Source organism: Ochotona princeps, chromosome 7 (assembly GCF_030435755.1).
Source record: "Ochotona princeps isolate mOchPri1 chromosome 7, mOchPri1.hap1, whole genome shotgun sequence".
In the NCBI taxonomy this organism is placed as follows: Eukaryota; Metazoa; Chordata; class Mammalia; order Lagomorpha; family Ochotonidae; genus Ochotona; species Ochotona princeps.
Window position 1 is genome coordinate 83,710,433 of NC_080838.1, and position 16,022 is coordinate 83,726,454.

At 45.6% G+C, this 16,022-nt stretch overlaps 1 protein-coding gene and 1 pseudogene across 1 annotated transcript; one reads left to right on the forward strand and one right to left on the reverse strand.

The window, feature by feature from the left end:
- Positions 1–3,154: 3,154 nt before the first annotated feature.
- Positions 3,155–14,115, forward strand: LOC101520031 (small ribosomal subunit protein mS31-like). Its single transcript, XM_058666663.1, is given in 3 exon segments — positions 3,155–3,254; positions 3,856–3,908; positions 13,204–14,115. Coding segments are annotated over 3 exon segments (1,065 nt in total).
- Positions 14,116–14,201: 86 nt separating this feature from the next.
- LOC101527989 (tubulin alpha-1C chain-like) lies at positions 14,202–15,550 on the reverse strand (annotated as a pseudogene).
- Positions 15,551–16,022: the final 472 nt, after the last annotated feature.

Here is a 16,022-nt window from a genome sequence, read left to right on the forward strand (position 1 = left end):
CATGACAGAACACTTCCTAGAAGGTATCCCTGCTGTTTGTTTTTATATAAAAATGTATTTTAAGTGTACCTATTTATGAGACACAGTATGCAAATTCAATACAAGTGTTCAGTGTGATGATCAAATCAGCTTAACAATTCCATCTCCTTAAACATTCCTTCGTTTTTTGATAATCATTTGACATTTGTGTATAGTTAGGGGACAAAGTATGACATTTCAATAAACACATACAACCTGTGATCATCAACTCGGAGTAACTAACACTTCTCATTATCACTTCTTTATGTCTGGAGCCTTCAAGCTCCTCTCCTCTATTTGGTCATGAGACACAGTTTAGGTGACCTGAAGTTGAGCCACCCCACCACGACCTGCAGCCCCAGGTCTTATTTCGTCTGCCTGGGGTTTGGTGCCCGTTGTCTAACTACCCTCCTTTTGTCCTCCCACCTCCACCTCCCCAGACACTAGCCATGGATGTTCTGTGCTCAGACTGACTCTCCTTCAGCTTCTGCACGTGACAAGAAACATAGGCTGTTTGTCTTTCTATTTCTGGCTTATTTCACTCGGCAGACTGTTATTCACTAGTATGTATTTTGCTGTAGGTGGCAGGGTACCATTTCTTATGGCTGAGTAATAATTCATTGTGAATACACCCCATGTCTTCCACTTGCCCGTGTATGATCTGCTTATCACAATGATAAAAATTAAAAAGCAATAATTATTTAAGATGTGATATGTTGATTCATCTCCATTGGATATATCCTTGGGGGGAAATGCCTGGGACATCTTTAAGCCACCACAAAGCGGGGCTGACTCACCTTCCCACGAACAGCTCATGACAGTTCCCTGTTTTCCTCATGCTCGCCACCATTTGCTATTTCTGTCATGTCGGCAGTAGCCATCCCACCTGAAGGCTGCATTTACGTTTCTCCGAAAGCTAATGACATTGAGAATTTTTCATAAATTTGCTGGCCATGTGATTTTTCTTCCTTTTGAGAAGCGTCTATCCATACCATTTGCTCACTTTAATTTTTAACTTGTTTTTGAATGAATTTATTGAGCTTTTTACATATTCTGAATATTAATCCTTTTTGTATAAAGAGTTTATAGGAATTTTCTCCTACTCCATAGCTTGTCTCTTTGTTGATATTTGTCCTTTGCTTTTGCAGCAGCTTCTTAGACAAAATCCCATTTGTCTAATGTTTTCTTTGTTAACGGTGTCTTGGGAGTCTTAGCCAAAGGAAAAAAAAGCATTCCCCATGCTGAAGTTTTGAAGCGCGTCCTCTGCTTTTTCTAATATTTTTATAGTTCCATGTCTTACATTTAGATCTTTGGTCTGCTTTGAGTTGATTTCTTCTACAATGAGAGCTAGGATTAACCTTCAGCTCTCTGCATGTGGATACACATTTTGCCATGGCCATTCATTCCTTGCCCTAAAGAATGTTCCTGGTGCCCACATCAAAGACCAGCTGCTGTGAGTGTGGTCTTACACCAAGCTCATTAATTCCTGTTATATAATTTCTTCTCCACTTTTCTCAACCATCCTCTCTCTTACTACTCTGCTTAGTTCTTCATCTTTTGTTCCTGTCCTGCTTAGATTCATGCAAACATCGCTGGCCCAAAAAGCATGCACTTGGCATCTCTGGCCCCACTCCTCATCTGACACTGAAGGAAGGAAGACAACAGGGGTCTCGTGCTCATCTCAAAGATGGAGAGGATGATCACAGGGAAGCACAGGGCCCACAGAACTTCTCTGCACTGTGCAAACACATCAGGCCCATGAGCCGCAGCAGAGATGGCTGTTACAGAGCATTCCAGAAGTGAGTGGCTGTTTAATGAAAAGCTTTTCCCAATGAAATACCTGATTCATTATTGCAACAGTCCCCCTGGTGGGAGACCAGCTACCCAATAAACCAGTGTGTGAGCAAGTCAGAGACCGGTTAAGGTGCGAGCATGTAGAATCAGCAAAATCACTGGGCTTTTTTTTTTTAACTCTAGCAGTGTGTAGACCACATTTGGTCATGAGCTTATTTATGACTATCTTGTAGAATGGATCATCAAGTATCTTTCATTTAAAATGTAGAGAGACAGAAAGCACCCATTTGTTAGTTCACTCCCCCAAAAGCCTGTAATGGCCAGGGCCAAGCCAGAGCCAGGACTCAGAAACTCCACCGTAAGCCAGCAGAAGCCCAGTCACTTGAGCTTTCATCAGGACTTCCAGTGTAGATATTAACAGGAGCCAGAGTCAAGTCCCACAGTCCAAGTATGTGTATGCAGGATACAGATGGCTCACCAGTACCTTAACTGACAGACTAAATACTCGCCCCTAAGCTCACATTATGTGCCAGTCCTTGTCATGGGTTAGTTTGTTAGAAACACCAGGATTAAATCAGATATACATTCTAATACCAAGATAATAAAGAGACAAATAAATATATAAATATGATTCAAGACAAAGACACCAAAGTATCCAAAGGGTCATCAAAACTCATAAGAAGGAAAATACTACATTGCTGAGAAGTTCACAGGCCTTAAAGGCAGAATTTCAGTCTGAGCTGGGAGAAACCAGTGTCGCCAAGGGCACAGAGACAGTGTGGAAGGGAACAGACCAGAGCAATCATATAACTCAGCGGGTAGGGCAGAAGCTAGACCAGAACACTCGATTAGACCAAAAGAATAGACGACTGAGATTCTAGATTCATTCTCAGGGCACATTTTGGGTTCTTCCAGTGTTTGCCTGCTTAAATAGCTCCTTTTCCAAAAATAATAAGTGATCAGTTATGGCTGAAATAAATAGCTTCTTATCTAAAATAACTTACTGATACCTGACTAAAATACCGCTCCAACTGAGCAAGCTGCAAGCCCCAGAAACCCGAGTCTGATCACATCTCAAGTGGGATTAGCCATGCCCAGCTCACAGAGTTGTTAGGGAATTAACTGTGACAATAACTGTGTAAGTGTCTAACTTAGGAATTGAAACACACTTGTCCAGAAGACAACACAGCCCTTTCTGATCAACTAATGCACAGACACACCCACAATGAGGAAGCACGTTCCAGAAATATCAAGCTGAAGAAGACTGTGTAACAGTTAGGGAACATTGCCAAGGCCAGTCAGGTCTCCCCTCCCCTGCCAGCCAGCACCAAAGGGTGACTCAATGCACCTGAGCCGATTGCCTGCAGCTAAAGGTGACCTCTCGCTCATCCCCGCCTCCCTGTCCTCTTGTACAGACACAGATGTTGGGCAGAGTACTGACGGTGCGGGCCAGCTCTTCCGAGAATGTCTGTGGTTGCCTTGTATGGAGTGGGGAGAGCAGGGTTTAAGCCACGAAAGCCACAGGGTTGCCTTGCCTTACACTCTGCCCACGGCAGGCACATCCCCTCTGCCTACAGCCTAGACATGCACAGCTCCAGGGAGTTATAGTCAGTGGGTTGTTCATTAAGTATCAGCTTCCATTTTAGGAAGCAAAGGCTCTGAGAGGCTAAGCTCTGGACCAAGAACACCTCGATGTAACCAGGTAGGCTCAGTGCCTCAGGTTATGCAGTGTCTCAAGCCCTTTTCCGGCACATGCCCCACACCCCATGCACAGGGTTCACCGACACAGTCTCCTCTCGATGGCTGACACCAGCAAGCACTGCCTATGCTCACTCTGCTAATCACTTGTTTCCTGGAAGACTCTACCAGTCTGCCCCACCAGGTATGAGAACAGCAGGTGTGTGCAGAAAGGATGTCGCTGGTCGGAGCGTTGTCTGCATTTAGATTGCCAAAGACTTTTTGATTTTTTTTTCAGGAAGGATTTGAAGTAGAAATTTTCTTAAAATAGAATTTGTTTCTGACTAAAACCTGTTTTGGTATTAGAAAAGCAGAAAGCTGAAGAGGCGCAGTATAGATCTGACCTGGTTTCTTCACCGGTAAGATACACAACAACCCACACCACATGCTTCGGCATCTCAAATATGGCTACCAAAACAGCTATGAAATCCGGATTCTGTTGCTGGCCTGCTCTGGTACACACCCCAGTCACTCTGCCCTTGGACCCAAGGCTCACCCTTGGACCCATAATTTCTGCCCAGCAGGGACAGTGGTGACAGCATTCTGAGCGTTCCCACGAGGACTGAGCTAGGAAATCACTCTTAGATCATCACTTTCCAAGGCAGAGAGGGAGAACAGAATTTTGTGCTGTAAATGTTGACCCTTCATTGTCTTGGTCAGGGCAGCAGCAGGAGGATGAGAGTGTAGATGAATGTGAAGCCCTTACGTAGCAGAAGAGGAGTGCCCTCAGAGCAAACAGTGGTTGCCCAGCATCCGGGAGGGAGCAGTGATCTGCCTTGTTCACAGCTTCATCCTTCAACACCGTCAACACCAATAAGACACAGAGCCACCAGGAGCAGGCACAGCCACTGGTAGGCTGTTTGCAGCTTCACCTCCTGGTGGTGGAGGACAGGAGGCCTGGGTCAGAGCCAGTGTACGGGGCTGCTGCAAGGCAGAGCACACTGGCAACATGGTGATGGCAAAGGTATCTTTCAATATATATGTTAAATATATATATATATATATATATATATATATATATATATCATATTTGAAAAACCAAGTGACAGAGACAAGGGGTGATTTTTCACCTGCTGGTTCACGCTCCAAATGCTTGCAACAGCAAGGGGTTAAACCAGGCCAAAATCAGGAACTAGCATCTCCACCCAGGTCTCCCACGTAGATGGCGTGGACCCAAGTGGCTTGAGTCATCATTCACTCCCTTCCCAGGTGCATTTGCAGGAAGCTGGATTAAAAGGGTGGAGCATCCAGGACTGAGTCAGGCACTTCCGACAGGGATGCAGGCATCCCGCACAGTGGCTTGACATGCAACCTGCAACAGCTGCTCCAGTGATGGTAAGTGTATCTTCTCCCCAGAGAGGCTGATGCCATTGTAACAACTAGGGCCTCACAGGCAAGATATTTTGGATATTTTCATTGTTTCTGTTGATTAACAAGAGAACACATATTTATTGTAAAAAAAAAAAAAAGTTCAATGACTCAGCCAACTCCTGAGAAACTACGATGCATACACATGTGTATTTTTAACATAAATGGTTCTATTTTAAAGAGTAAGTTTTCTTTTGTTAATTGCAAAGTCATATATACAGGGAGGAGGAGAGATGGAAAGGAAGATCTTGCACCTGATGATTCACTCCCCAAGTGACTGCAATGGCCAGTGCTGCACTGATCTGAAGCCAGGAGCCAACAGCTTCTTCTGGGTCTCCCACACGGGTGCAGGGTCCTAAGGCTTTGGCTGATCCTCAACTGCTTTCCCAGGCCACAAGCAGGGAGCTGGATGGGAAGTGGGGCAGCTGGGATTAAAATCAGCACCCATTACTCACAGAGGCCATAAGACAAGAAAACGAAATAAAAGGAATTCAAATGGGAAATGAAGAAGTCAAGCTTTCACTATTCGCAGATGACATGACCCTTTACAAACAAGAACCAAGAGACTCAATACAGAGACTGCTAGAATTTATACGAGAGTTTGGTAGAGTGGCAGGGCACAAAATTAATGAACAAAAATCAACAGCCATAGTGTATGCAAGCAGCCCCAAGATGGAAAAAGATCTATCCAGTAAAGATACCATTCAAAATAACAGAGAAAAATATGAAGTACCTAGGAATAAATCTAACCAAAAATGTAGGAGACCTTTTTGAAGAAAATTATAAAATACTTGAAAAAATTTTTGAGCAAGACCTCAAAAGATGGAGCAAACATCCCATGCTCCTGGATAGGCAAAATTAATATCATTAAAATATCTATACTACCAAAAGCAATATAAACATTAAATGCAATCCCAATCAAATTACCCAAAACATTATTCATTGAACTGGAAAAAATGGTACAAAGGTTCATCTGGAAACACAAAAAAACATGAATAGCTAGAATAGGAAGTTAACAGGGGGAATCACAGTTCCGGACCTCTGGACATACTATAGGGCAGTGGTTATCAAAACAGCCTGGTACTGGCACAAAGATAGAGAGGAAGATCAATGGAACAGAATAGAAACACCAGAAGGAAACCCACACAGATACAGCCAAATAACCTTTGACAAAAAGACAGACGACAATCCAGGCAAATGGGAAGTTCTCTTCAATAAATGCTGTTGGGACAACTGGTTGATAGCCTGCAGAAACCAAAAAGATAGACCCACATCTCTCACCATACACTAAGATTAAATCTAAATGGATGAAAGACTTAAACCTACACCCAGAAACCTTCAAACTTCTGGAAGAAAGTGTTGGAAACACACTGCAAGATTTAGGTATAGGCCCTGACTTCCTAAAAACGACACCAAAAGCACTAGCAATCAAAACCAAAATAAACAAATGGGACTTCATCAAACTAAGAAGCTTCTGCACAGCAAGGGAAACAATCAACAAAGTAAAAAAGCAACCCACAGAATGGGAGAAGATCTTTGCACACTGCATAGGTGACAGAGGGCTAATCTCCAGAATATACAAAGATCTCCAGAGAAACCAAAACACCAAAACAAACAAACTGCTCAAGAAATGGGCACGGGAAATGGGCAGACATTTCACAAAGGAACAAACCCAAATGGCAAGCAAACATATGAAAAAATGCTCAAGTTCCCTGGCAATAAGGGAAATACAAATTAAGACAACAATGAGGTACCACCTAACGCCAGTAAGGATGGCACACATACAAAAAAACACCAACAACACTTGCTGGCTAGGATGCTGGCAAAGGGAACCCTACTCCACTGCTGGTGGGACTGCAGACTTGTACAGCCTCTATGGGAATCAGCATGGAGAACATTCAAACAACTGAAAATCTGCATACCATATGATCCAGCAATAGCACTCCTAGGAATATATCCAAAACACCTGTTACACCAGAAACCAACATGCACCCCTATGTTTATAGCAGCACAATCAATAATTGCAAAAACTTGGAAGCAGCCAAAATGCCCATCTACAGAAGACTGGATAAGAAAGCTACAGTTCATTTACTCCATGGAATACTACTCAGCTATTAGAAAAAAAAAAAAATGAAATGCAGCTTTTCGTGGCCAAATGGGCCCAACTGGAAACCACTATGCTAAGGGAAATGAGCCAATCCCAAAAGGTTAAATATCACATGTTTGCCTTAATATAGGGTGAAAGGATGTCAATCCGGAAAATAGTACCCATATGTTGTAATATTATTTTAAACTCAAACAGCCTGTATCTAATGCATTAAGATATTGTGATGTAATCAATGAACACACAGTTACTGTGAATCAGACTGCTTATGTTCTACACCAAAGAACTATAAAACCTAACATACTCTTGGGCCCGGCGGCATGGCCTAGCAGCTAAAGTCCTCGCCCTGAACGCCCCGGGATCCCATATGGGCGCCAGTTCTAATCCCGGCAGCTCCACTTCCCATCCAGCTCCCTGCTTGTGGCCTGGGAAAGCAGTCGAGGACGGCCCAATGCATTGGGACCCTGCACCCGCATGGGAGACCCGGAAGAGGTTCCTGGTTCCCAGCATCGGATCGGTGCAGCACCGGCCGTTGTGGTCACTTGGGGAGTGAATCATCAGATAGAGGATCTTCCTCTCTGTCTCTCCTCCTCTATGTATATCCGCCTTTCCAATAAAACAAATAAATCTGTAAAAAAAAAAAAAAAAAAACTAATATACTCTTAAGACCCTAGGCTACTTGGAAATGGGGTGGAAGAACAGGGAAATCTTCCATCTCCTTAGAATAAGTGAGGAAGACACAAAGTATAACCTATCAGAAACATAACAGGCAATTCATAGACAACAGACTCAAATCAGCATTAAACAACAGTTAAATTACGAAGACATATAGGGGGAACCAGAGCGACCCTGACAGCCTCTTAACAGAAGGTCATATGCACAGAGCAGGGGGGGACCCAGAGTGGAGCAGGAGGACAGGAGGAGGCTTGTATCCCAACCCTGAAAACTCAGATCCTCACCAAGGACTATCATATGGGCACCAAGGACTAAATCCCAACAGCCAAGGAGAACACGGGGAATTGGAGTGCCTTCAGAGGCCTAGAACTCCAAGGTCACCCAGCCCCATCTGGATCTACCACATGGGATGGAAGAGGCCCAAATCCTTCCTCACAGGACTCAAGGTCATCGGAACAACAGCCAGGAGCCCTGAGGGATCTGCAGAAATAGAAGAACAGCAAACTTCCTCCGGGACTCGGGAGGGGAGCTTCTTCTGGTCCTTACTTAGTTCCAACTATGGATCCCCACCCTCTCTTGCAATGACCATCAGGATCGCTCCGGAGCCCCACCCCAAAAAATAGAATAGATAGAGAAATACAAGGAAAGCTTAGAACCAAACAGGAAATGATCAGCGTGGATCCACATATACCTTACTAGATAGGACACAAAGATTAGTTACTCCTCACTAAGGTATTGAAGATTTCTCTGCACACCCCTGCTAAAACTGTTCTAGCACCTCAACTGTTCACAAAGGTCTTGTTAGATTTATAAGCCAGTTTAGATTATCCTAAAATCTGCCAAGTTCAGCAAAATTATACATCAACACAATAAACTGCTAAATACTAAAATGAAAACAGACGTGAGACAGCTGAATAGTACCCTATAGCCACTTTAAGGTGTATAGCAGCCGGTTCTGTGTACAAACAAAAATTGAAGGGTTAATGAAGTAGTCACAGGATATGATTAAGAACTTGCACTGTTATAACGTATTGATTACTTGATACCATGTCAATTAATTCCATAATGTTGTAAATTGTTGATGTTGTGCTGGGGCTTCTAATTGATCGGGATGATATTCTGCCAGCTCTGCCTTCAGACCAGAGATGGTTTCCCCAAGAGACTGTTGAGTTTATCTGGATAATAAGATGCTGGACTCTATGCTTGGTATATGTTTGCAACAAAAGAATCTCGACTTAATTTGAACTGTGATACTGCAACAAGGTGGAGGAATCCACCATGGAGGGAGGGCTTGGGGAGGGGATGGGGGAATCCCAGAGCCTATGAAACTGTGTCACATAATGCAACGTAATAATAATAAAAAAAAAAAAAAGGCACCCATATGGGATCCCAGTGCATTGAAGGCAAGTACTTTAGCCGTTAGGCTACCGGGCCAGGCCCCAGGGTAAGTTATGTTTAAACTTGGTATTGTGTCACATGTATAGTGGTTCCCTGGGTAGCATAACATCAATCTGTGTTTTCAGACAGCTCAGTTCTGAGCTCACAGGGCCATGATGCAGGGCCCAAAAGGCAGACGTGAGTGACCTTCAGTGATCCCCCATAGAGAGCTGCCGTGTATCCTTTGATCCTGAGCCTGGGGAGCAGAGCTGGGGCCCTCCCTGGTACACCTGAAGGAGAGGTCTGGAGACTGGCACAAGCCAGCAGCATCAGGAGGGTGACCCACAGCCTCCCTTCTCCTGGTCCTCGTTTCTTACCAAAGGCTCATTAATAACCATACCTTCAGATGAAGAGTCAAGGATGCAAAGAACAAGACAGAAGGAGAGGGAAGGAAGAACTGAACATTACCAGTCTCACAACACACAGCACACACGTTCAGACAAAATCCTTCAGGCACAGAAGAGTACATTGTTATCTGTTACAAAGTCCAGAAATCCACATGGAACTTTGGTTGAGAAAAGAAGCAGCCCTTTAAAAATGTAAACCCATAATGGATTATGCAGAAAAGATATTGAGAAAACTGGTTCCTATTTCTAAAATGAAAACAATGCTAATTCATACTTCATTCTTTGCAAAAATGAAAAAAGCACTTTAAATACTCCAAAGAAAAAATTTTACTGAGGGGCCAGCATGGTGGTGCAGCAAGCTAGTTATCCAGCCGCAAATGCTGGCATCCCATATGGGTACCAGTTCATGTCCCAGCTGCTCCACTTCCCATTCAGGCCCCTGTTTATGGCCTGAGAAAGCAGTGGAGGATGGCCCAAATCCTTGGAAGGCTGTTCCCACTTGGGGGGGGGGGGTGCGGCACCATGGCCTAGCGGCAAAAGTCCTTGCCTTGAATTTGCTGGGATCCCATATGGGTGCTGGTTTTAATCCCAAGCTGCCCCACTTACTTCCCATCCAGCTCTCTGCTTATGACCTGGGAAAGCAGTTGAGGACGGCCCAAAGCCTTGGGACCCTGCACCCACGTAGGAGACCTCGAGGAAGTTTCTGGCTCCTGGCTTCAGATCAGTGCAGCACCAGCCATTATGGTCACTTGGGAAGTGAATCATCAGACAGAGCATATTTGTCTCTGTCTCTCCTCCTCTCTGTATATCTTACTTTGCAATAAAGATAAATAAATCTTTAAAAAATAAATGAAATAGGGCCCGGCGGCGTAGCCTAGTGGCTAAAGTCCTCACCTTGAAAGCCCCGGGATCCCATATGGGCGCCGGTTCTAATCCTGGCAGCTCCACTTCCCATCCAGCTCCCTGCTTGTGGCCTGGGAAAGCAGTCGAGGACAGCCCAGAGCACTGGGACCCTGCACCTGTGTGGGAAACCCGGAAGAGGTTCCTGGCTCCTGGCTTCGGATCGGCGCACACCGACCGTTGCGGCTCACTTGGGGAGTGAAACATCAGACGGAAGATCTTCCTCTCTGTCTCTCCTCCTCTCTGTATATCTGACTTTGTAATGAAATGAATAAATCTTTAAAAAAAAAATAAATAAAATAAATCTTTTTTTTAAAGTGGTGAAAATTAAGCCATTATTGTAGAAGAAAATGGACTGGTGTTGTGGTGCCGTGGGTTAGGCTGCCACTTGGGACATCCACATTCCGTATCAAACAGCCAGTTCCAGTCCATCGTTGATGGGTTTCTGTCATCCGTGTCTGCGTTCATGTTCATATTCACAGCCTCCAATGAGAATCACAAATTCAGCTCTCCACCACACTGCATAATATGGGAATACTGATGGTAGATTGTCTAGGACCTGATCTACAGTTCTGGCCTGAGAACTCTGCTCTCTCCTGGGCCACAGTTCCTGAGCCTCGGCACAGCTGACATTTTGAGCTGGATGAGTCTCAGGTGTGAGAAGTTGGCCTGCACTGAAGTGTCCAGTGGTCATCTTGAGCTGTTACACATCGTCACTCCCTCTCCAGCAGATGGAAGATCTTGCTCTGACTCTCCTCTCTGTAAATCTGCCTTTCCAATAAAAAATAAATAAATCTTGAAGAAACACTCTACTTGTCATTGATATTATTTCCTTTGAATAAATGTGTAACGTCTATTTTTTGATCATACTATTTGTATTGGCTCAAAGCCTTGGGACACTGCACCCACGTAGGAGACCTGAAGGAGCTCCTGGTTCCTGACTTTAGATCGGCGCAGCATCAGTCATTGCAGTTACTTGGGGAATGAATCATCAGATGGAAGATCTTCTTCTCTGTCTCTCCTTCTCTCTGTATATCTGACTTTGCAATAAAAATAAATAAATCTTATTTTAAAAAAGGCTTTGATAGAGCTCCACTTTAAATCAGCAGAATAAAAATCATTGTATAATAATCATGCAAAAATCCTGCTCAGCATCACTAAGTCATCATGGAAATGCAAATCCTAATTACAATGATATTTCGCTTCAAGGTGTCTATGGTAAATAGCAAAACAAAACAGGGGCAGGTGTGTGGCACAGCAAGTTAAACCCTTGTATACTGGAAGTTTAAATGGAAATGATCATTTAAGTGCTGGCTTCTCCACTTTTTTCCCTTTCTGATAGAATTCTTGATTTTCCAAATGTCATCAACAGCTTCAAGAAATTTCTATACACTCACAAAAATATGCACAGAAGGTGACAATCAAGTCTCCGTGAAGCACACTATGTTGGCTTCCCCACTTTTTATTCGGCTTCCCAGTGGTGCTCCTGGAAAGGTAATGGAAGACAGCCCAAGTGCTTGGACACCTGCCTCCTGCATGGTAGTCCAGGGTGGAGTTCCTGGTTACTGCCTTCCACCTGGTCCAGACCTGCCTGTTGTGGCCATTTGGAGAGTAAATCAGCAAATGGAAGCTCGTTTTCTTTCTCTCTCTCTCTAGTTAATTAATTAACTACTTATGTAACACCAAAACAAGAACAAAGCAAGCATTTGTGGGGATGTGGAGGAACTGCGTTCTTTGTGTACTTCTGGTAGGAACAGGAAATGGTGCCCTGATGGAAAACATGGCAGTTCCTCCAAAATTTAAATACAGAAGACCAAATGAAACAATTCCATTTATAGACACAAAGAACTGGTGTGGGAAGGGTGAACAGATACGTGTACATCCGTGATTATAACAATATGGCAACATTGTTCACAATAGCCAAAACCCATAGGCAAATTACATCTCTACCAGTAAATCAATGAGCAAGCAAGGTGTCATTGCACCTGAATAGTATTGTGCCATAAAAAGGAAGAACTGTTTTTTTTTTTTTTAATGCTTGTAATGCCCAAACTAAAGCCGGAAACCTGGAATTCCTGTCCAGATCCCCCATGTGAGTGCAGATAAAGCTCTTGGGCCATCTTCTCCTGCCTTGCTAGGCCATTGGAAGACAGCTGGCTCAGGAGTAGAGCAGCATTTGCCATGCCAATGTTTAACCTCTTCTGCCCGAGTTTCATGCCCCTGTCTTCTAAGTTTTTCCAGCTTTATATTTTTATTTTGAGTTTTAGTTAATATTGAACAGGTTAGGTACAATTCCAAGAACATAATGGCATTCCCTTAGGAAGAAGATTCTGACATGCTGCGACTTGAATAAACCCGCATAATGATGCTAGGTGAAATAACACCAGCCACAAAAAGACAAATACTATACAACTCTGCTACATCTCGACACCGGAGTGATCAAACCCATAGAGACAGGAAACAGGAAGAAAGTGGCTGCGGCTGAGGCCAGAGGAGTGAAGGGAAGCTACTGTTTAACGGGTTCAGACTCTAGTTCTGCAAGATACAAGAAAGTTCGGCGGGTGGGTGGGGTGACAGTCGCACAACAATGGGAATGCACTGTGTCTGTGGAACCTACTCACACCTCCACGCAGAAGGAATGCCAATGTTGTGAACGGCACTGTCAACCCAAAGTTGGTCCAATGGCACAGACAGCTGCACAATTGTTCAATGGAGAAAAGCCCACTTCCTTGGGGGAAGTGGGCGCAGGACCGCCGCTTGGAGGTGGCCAGCACAGAAAGGAGGGGTGACCTGTGAGTGGCCTCCTGCTCACGCCGCCTGGAGGCCCCGCATTGCTCCACGCGCGGAGCGAAAAATAATAGCCAAAGATACTTCAGCACGAATAATGTGGCCCACTGCAAGAAAAATGAACAGTCCGTTGCCGGCAATGAGATTTCTGAGACTACTTCCAAGAGTCCAGAGACAGCAAAGGAAAATACAAAAAAAGACTAGTTGAGCATTATCAAGGGTATGAAAGTTGAACTGAGCGCAGCAAATGTACAGACAACAAGGCCATCCGGCCAAAGGCTGCCAAAAAGCGTGGAGGCCACAATCGGCAGGCCTCCACGGGCCGTGGATGAAGCCCCGAGGAAGAGAGCCAAGCCCCTGAGTCCTGAGTTGGTGGCAGCCGCATCCGCTGTTGCGGATTCTCTTCCCTTTGCTAAGCAGAAGAGCAAGTCAGACCTGCTCAGGCAGGTCCGGCCGCACGAGGAGGACCCGCGGGCACGGAGAGATGGGTCCAGACCGAAAATTAGTTTCGGTAACATAATATCAGATATGAAAGTTACCAGACCTGCTGCAGTTAGAGTTCCCCGAAGACCAGAGCACCAGATTCAATTTGATGAAGAGTCCGACAGCTCGCCTGAGCAGTCTGCCGATCCCAGGAAAAGTGTTAGGAGAGATTTATTCAAAGGGAAGAGACTTAATATTTTTGACATTGAGACATTTACTGAAGAAGCACCTAAAACAGAAGTGTCGCCTTCGCTCTGGGATATTGAATTTGCTAAGCAGTTGGCTGCAGTCAGTGCACAGCCCTTTCAGAATGGCTTTGAGGAGATGATCCAGTGGACCAAGGAGGGGAAGCTGTGGGAGTTTCCGATTGATAACGACGCAGGTTTTGATGATGATGGTTCAGAATTTCATGAACACATTTCCCTGGGTCAGCACCTGGAGGTGTGTTTTTTTATGCAAAAATAAAACTATCACCTGTATTGACACATATAGGGACACAATGGACAACCACACAGGACAGAACAGTAGAGCAACCAGCAGTTGCGGGCAGGCTAATACTCCTCTTCCTCATCCTCTCCCTACCACAGTCTGCTGCCACCTCTTCATAATCCTTCTCCAGGGCAGCCATGTCCTCACGAGCCTCAGTCAACTCTCCTTCCTCCATGCCCTCACCCATGTACCAGTGAACAAATGCACGTTTGGCATACATGAGGTCAAACTTGTGGTTCAGACGAGCCCAGGCCTGGGCAATGGCTGTGGTGTTGCTGAGCATACATGCAGCTCGCGGGACACTGGCCAGGTCTCCACCAGGCACCACAGTGGGAGGCTGGTAGTTAATGCCTACCTTAAAGCCAGTGGGGCACCAGTCCACAAACTGGATGCTCCGCTTGGTCTTGATGGTAGCAATGGCCGCGTTGACATCTTTGGGAACCACATCCCCACAGTACAACAGGCAGCAAGCCATGTATTTCCCGTGGTGAGGGTCACATTTTACCATTTGGTTAGCTGGCTCAAAGCAAGCATTGGTGAGCTCTGCTACAGAAAACTGTTCGTGGTAGGCTTTCTCAACGGAGATAACTGGGGCATAAGTGGCCAGAGGGAAGTGGATGCGAGGATAGGGGACCAAATTGGTCTAGAACTCCTGCAGGTCAACATTCAGGGCTCCTTGAAACTGCAGCGAGGCTGTGATGGAGGACACAACCTGGCTCATAAGGCGGTTCAGGTAAGTGTAACGGGGGCGCCCAATGTCGAGGTTTCTCCGACAAATGTCATAGATAACCTCATTGTCCACCATGAAGACACAGTCTGAGTGCTCCAGGGTGGTGTGCGTGGTGAGGATGGAGTTGTAGGGCTCCACCACAGCTGTGGAGACCTGAGGGGCCGGGTAGATGGAGAACTCCAGCTTGGACTTCTTGCTGTGATCGACAGAGAGGCGTTCCATCAGAAGCAAGGTGAACCCAGAACCGGTACCCCCACCAAAGCTGCGGCACACCAGGAAACCCTGCAGGCCCGAGCACTGCTCAGCCAGCTTGCGGATGTGCTCTTGGACAGGTTCAATGATCTCCCTGCCAACAGTGTAGTAGTCATGGGCATAGTTATTGGCTGCATCTTCCTTGCCACTAATGAACTGCTCGGGGTGGAACAGCTGGCGGTAGGTGCCAGTGCGAACTTCATCAATGACCGTGGGCTCCAGGTCTGCAAACACAGCCCTGGGCACATGCTTGCCAGTGCCTGTGTCGCTAAAGAAGATGACAAGGGACTGGTCTAATACCCCAATTGGCTCTTCGCTTGACATCTGGCCATCAGGTTGGATCCCGTGTTCCAGGCAGCAGAGCTCCCAGCAGGCATTGCCAATCTGGACACCAGCCTGACCAATGTGGATGGAGACGCACTCACGCATGTCGGAAACTTGCTGGGACAAGGGATGCCACAGGAGGAATAAAGCAGAAGGTCCCACAGGAGCTCACACTGGCAGACCAGCAGAGTCTACGAGAACTACCGATCTTTTTTTTTTAAGATTTATTTATTTTATTACAAAGTCAAATATTCAAGGAGGAGGAGAGACAGAGAGGAAGATCTTCCGTCCTATGATTCACTCCCCAAGTGAGTCGCAACGGCCGGCGCGCCGGTAGGAAGCCAGGAACCAGGAACCTCTTCCAGGTCTCCCATGCGGGTGCAGGGTCTCAAAGCTTTGGGCCGTCCTCGACTGCTTCCTCAGGCCACAAGCAGGGAGCTGGATGGGAAGTGGAGCTGCCGGGATTAGAACCAGCGCCCATATGGGGAACAATAGTTCAGCATGTTTCCTTTGTAGTCTTCACCCACAGAGGCACATGTAGTCACCTTAATGCATGTGGAGCAGAATGTTGTGAGCA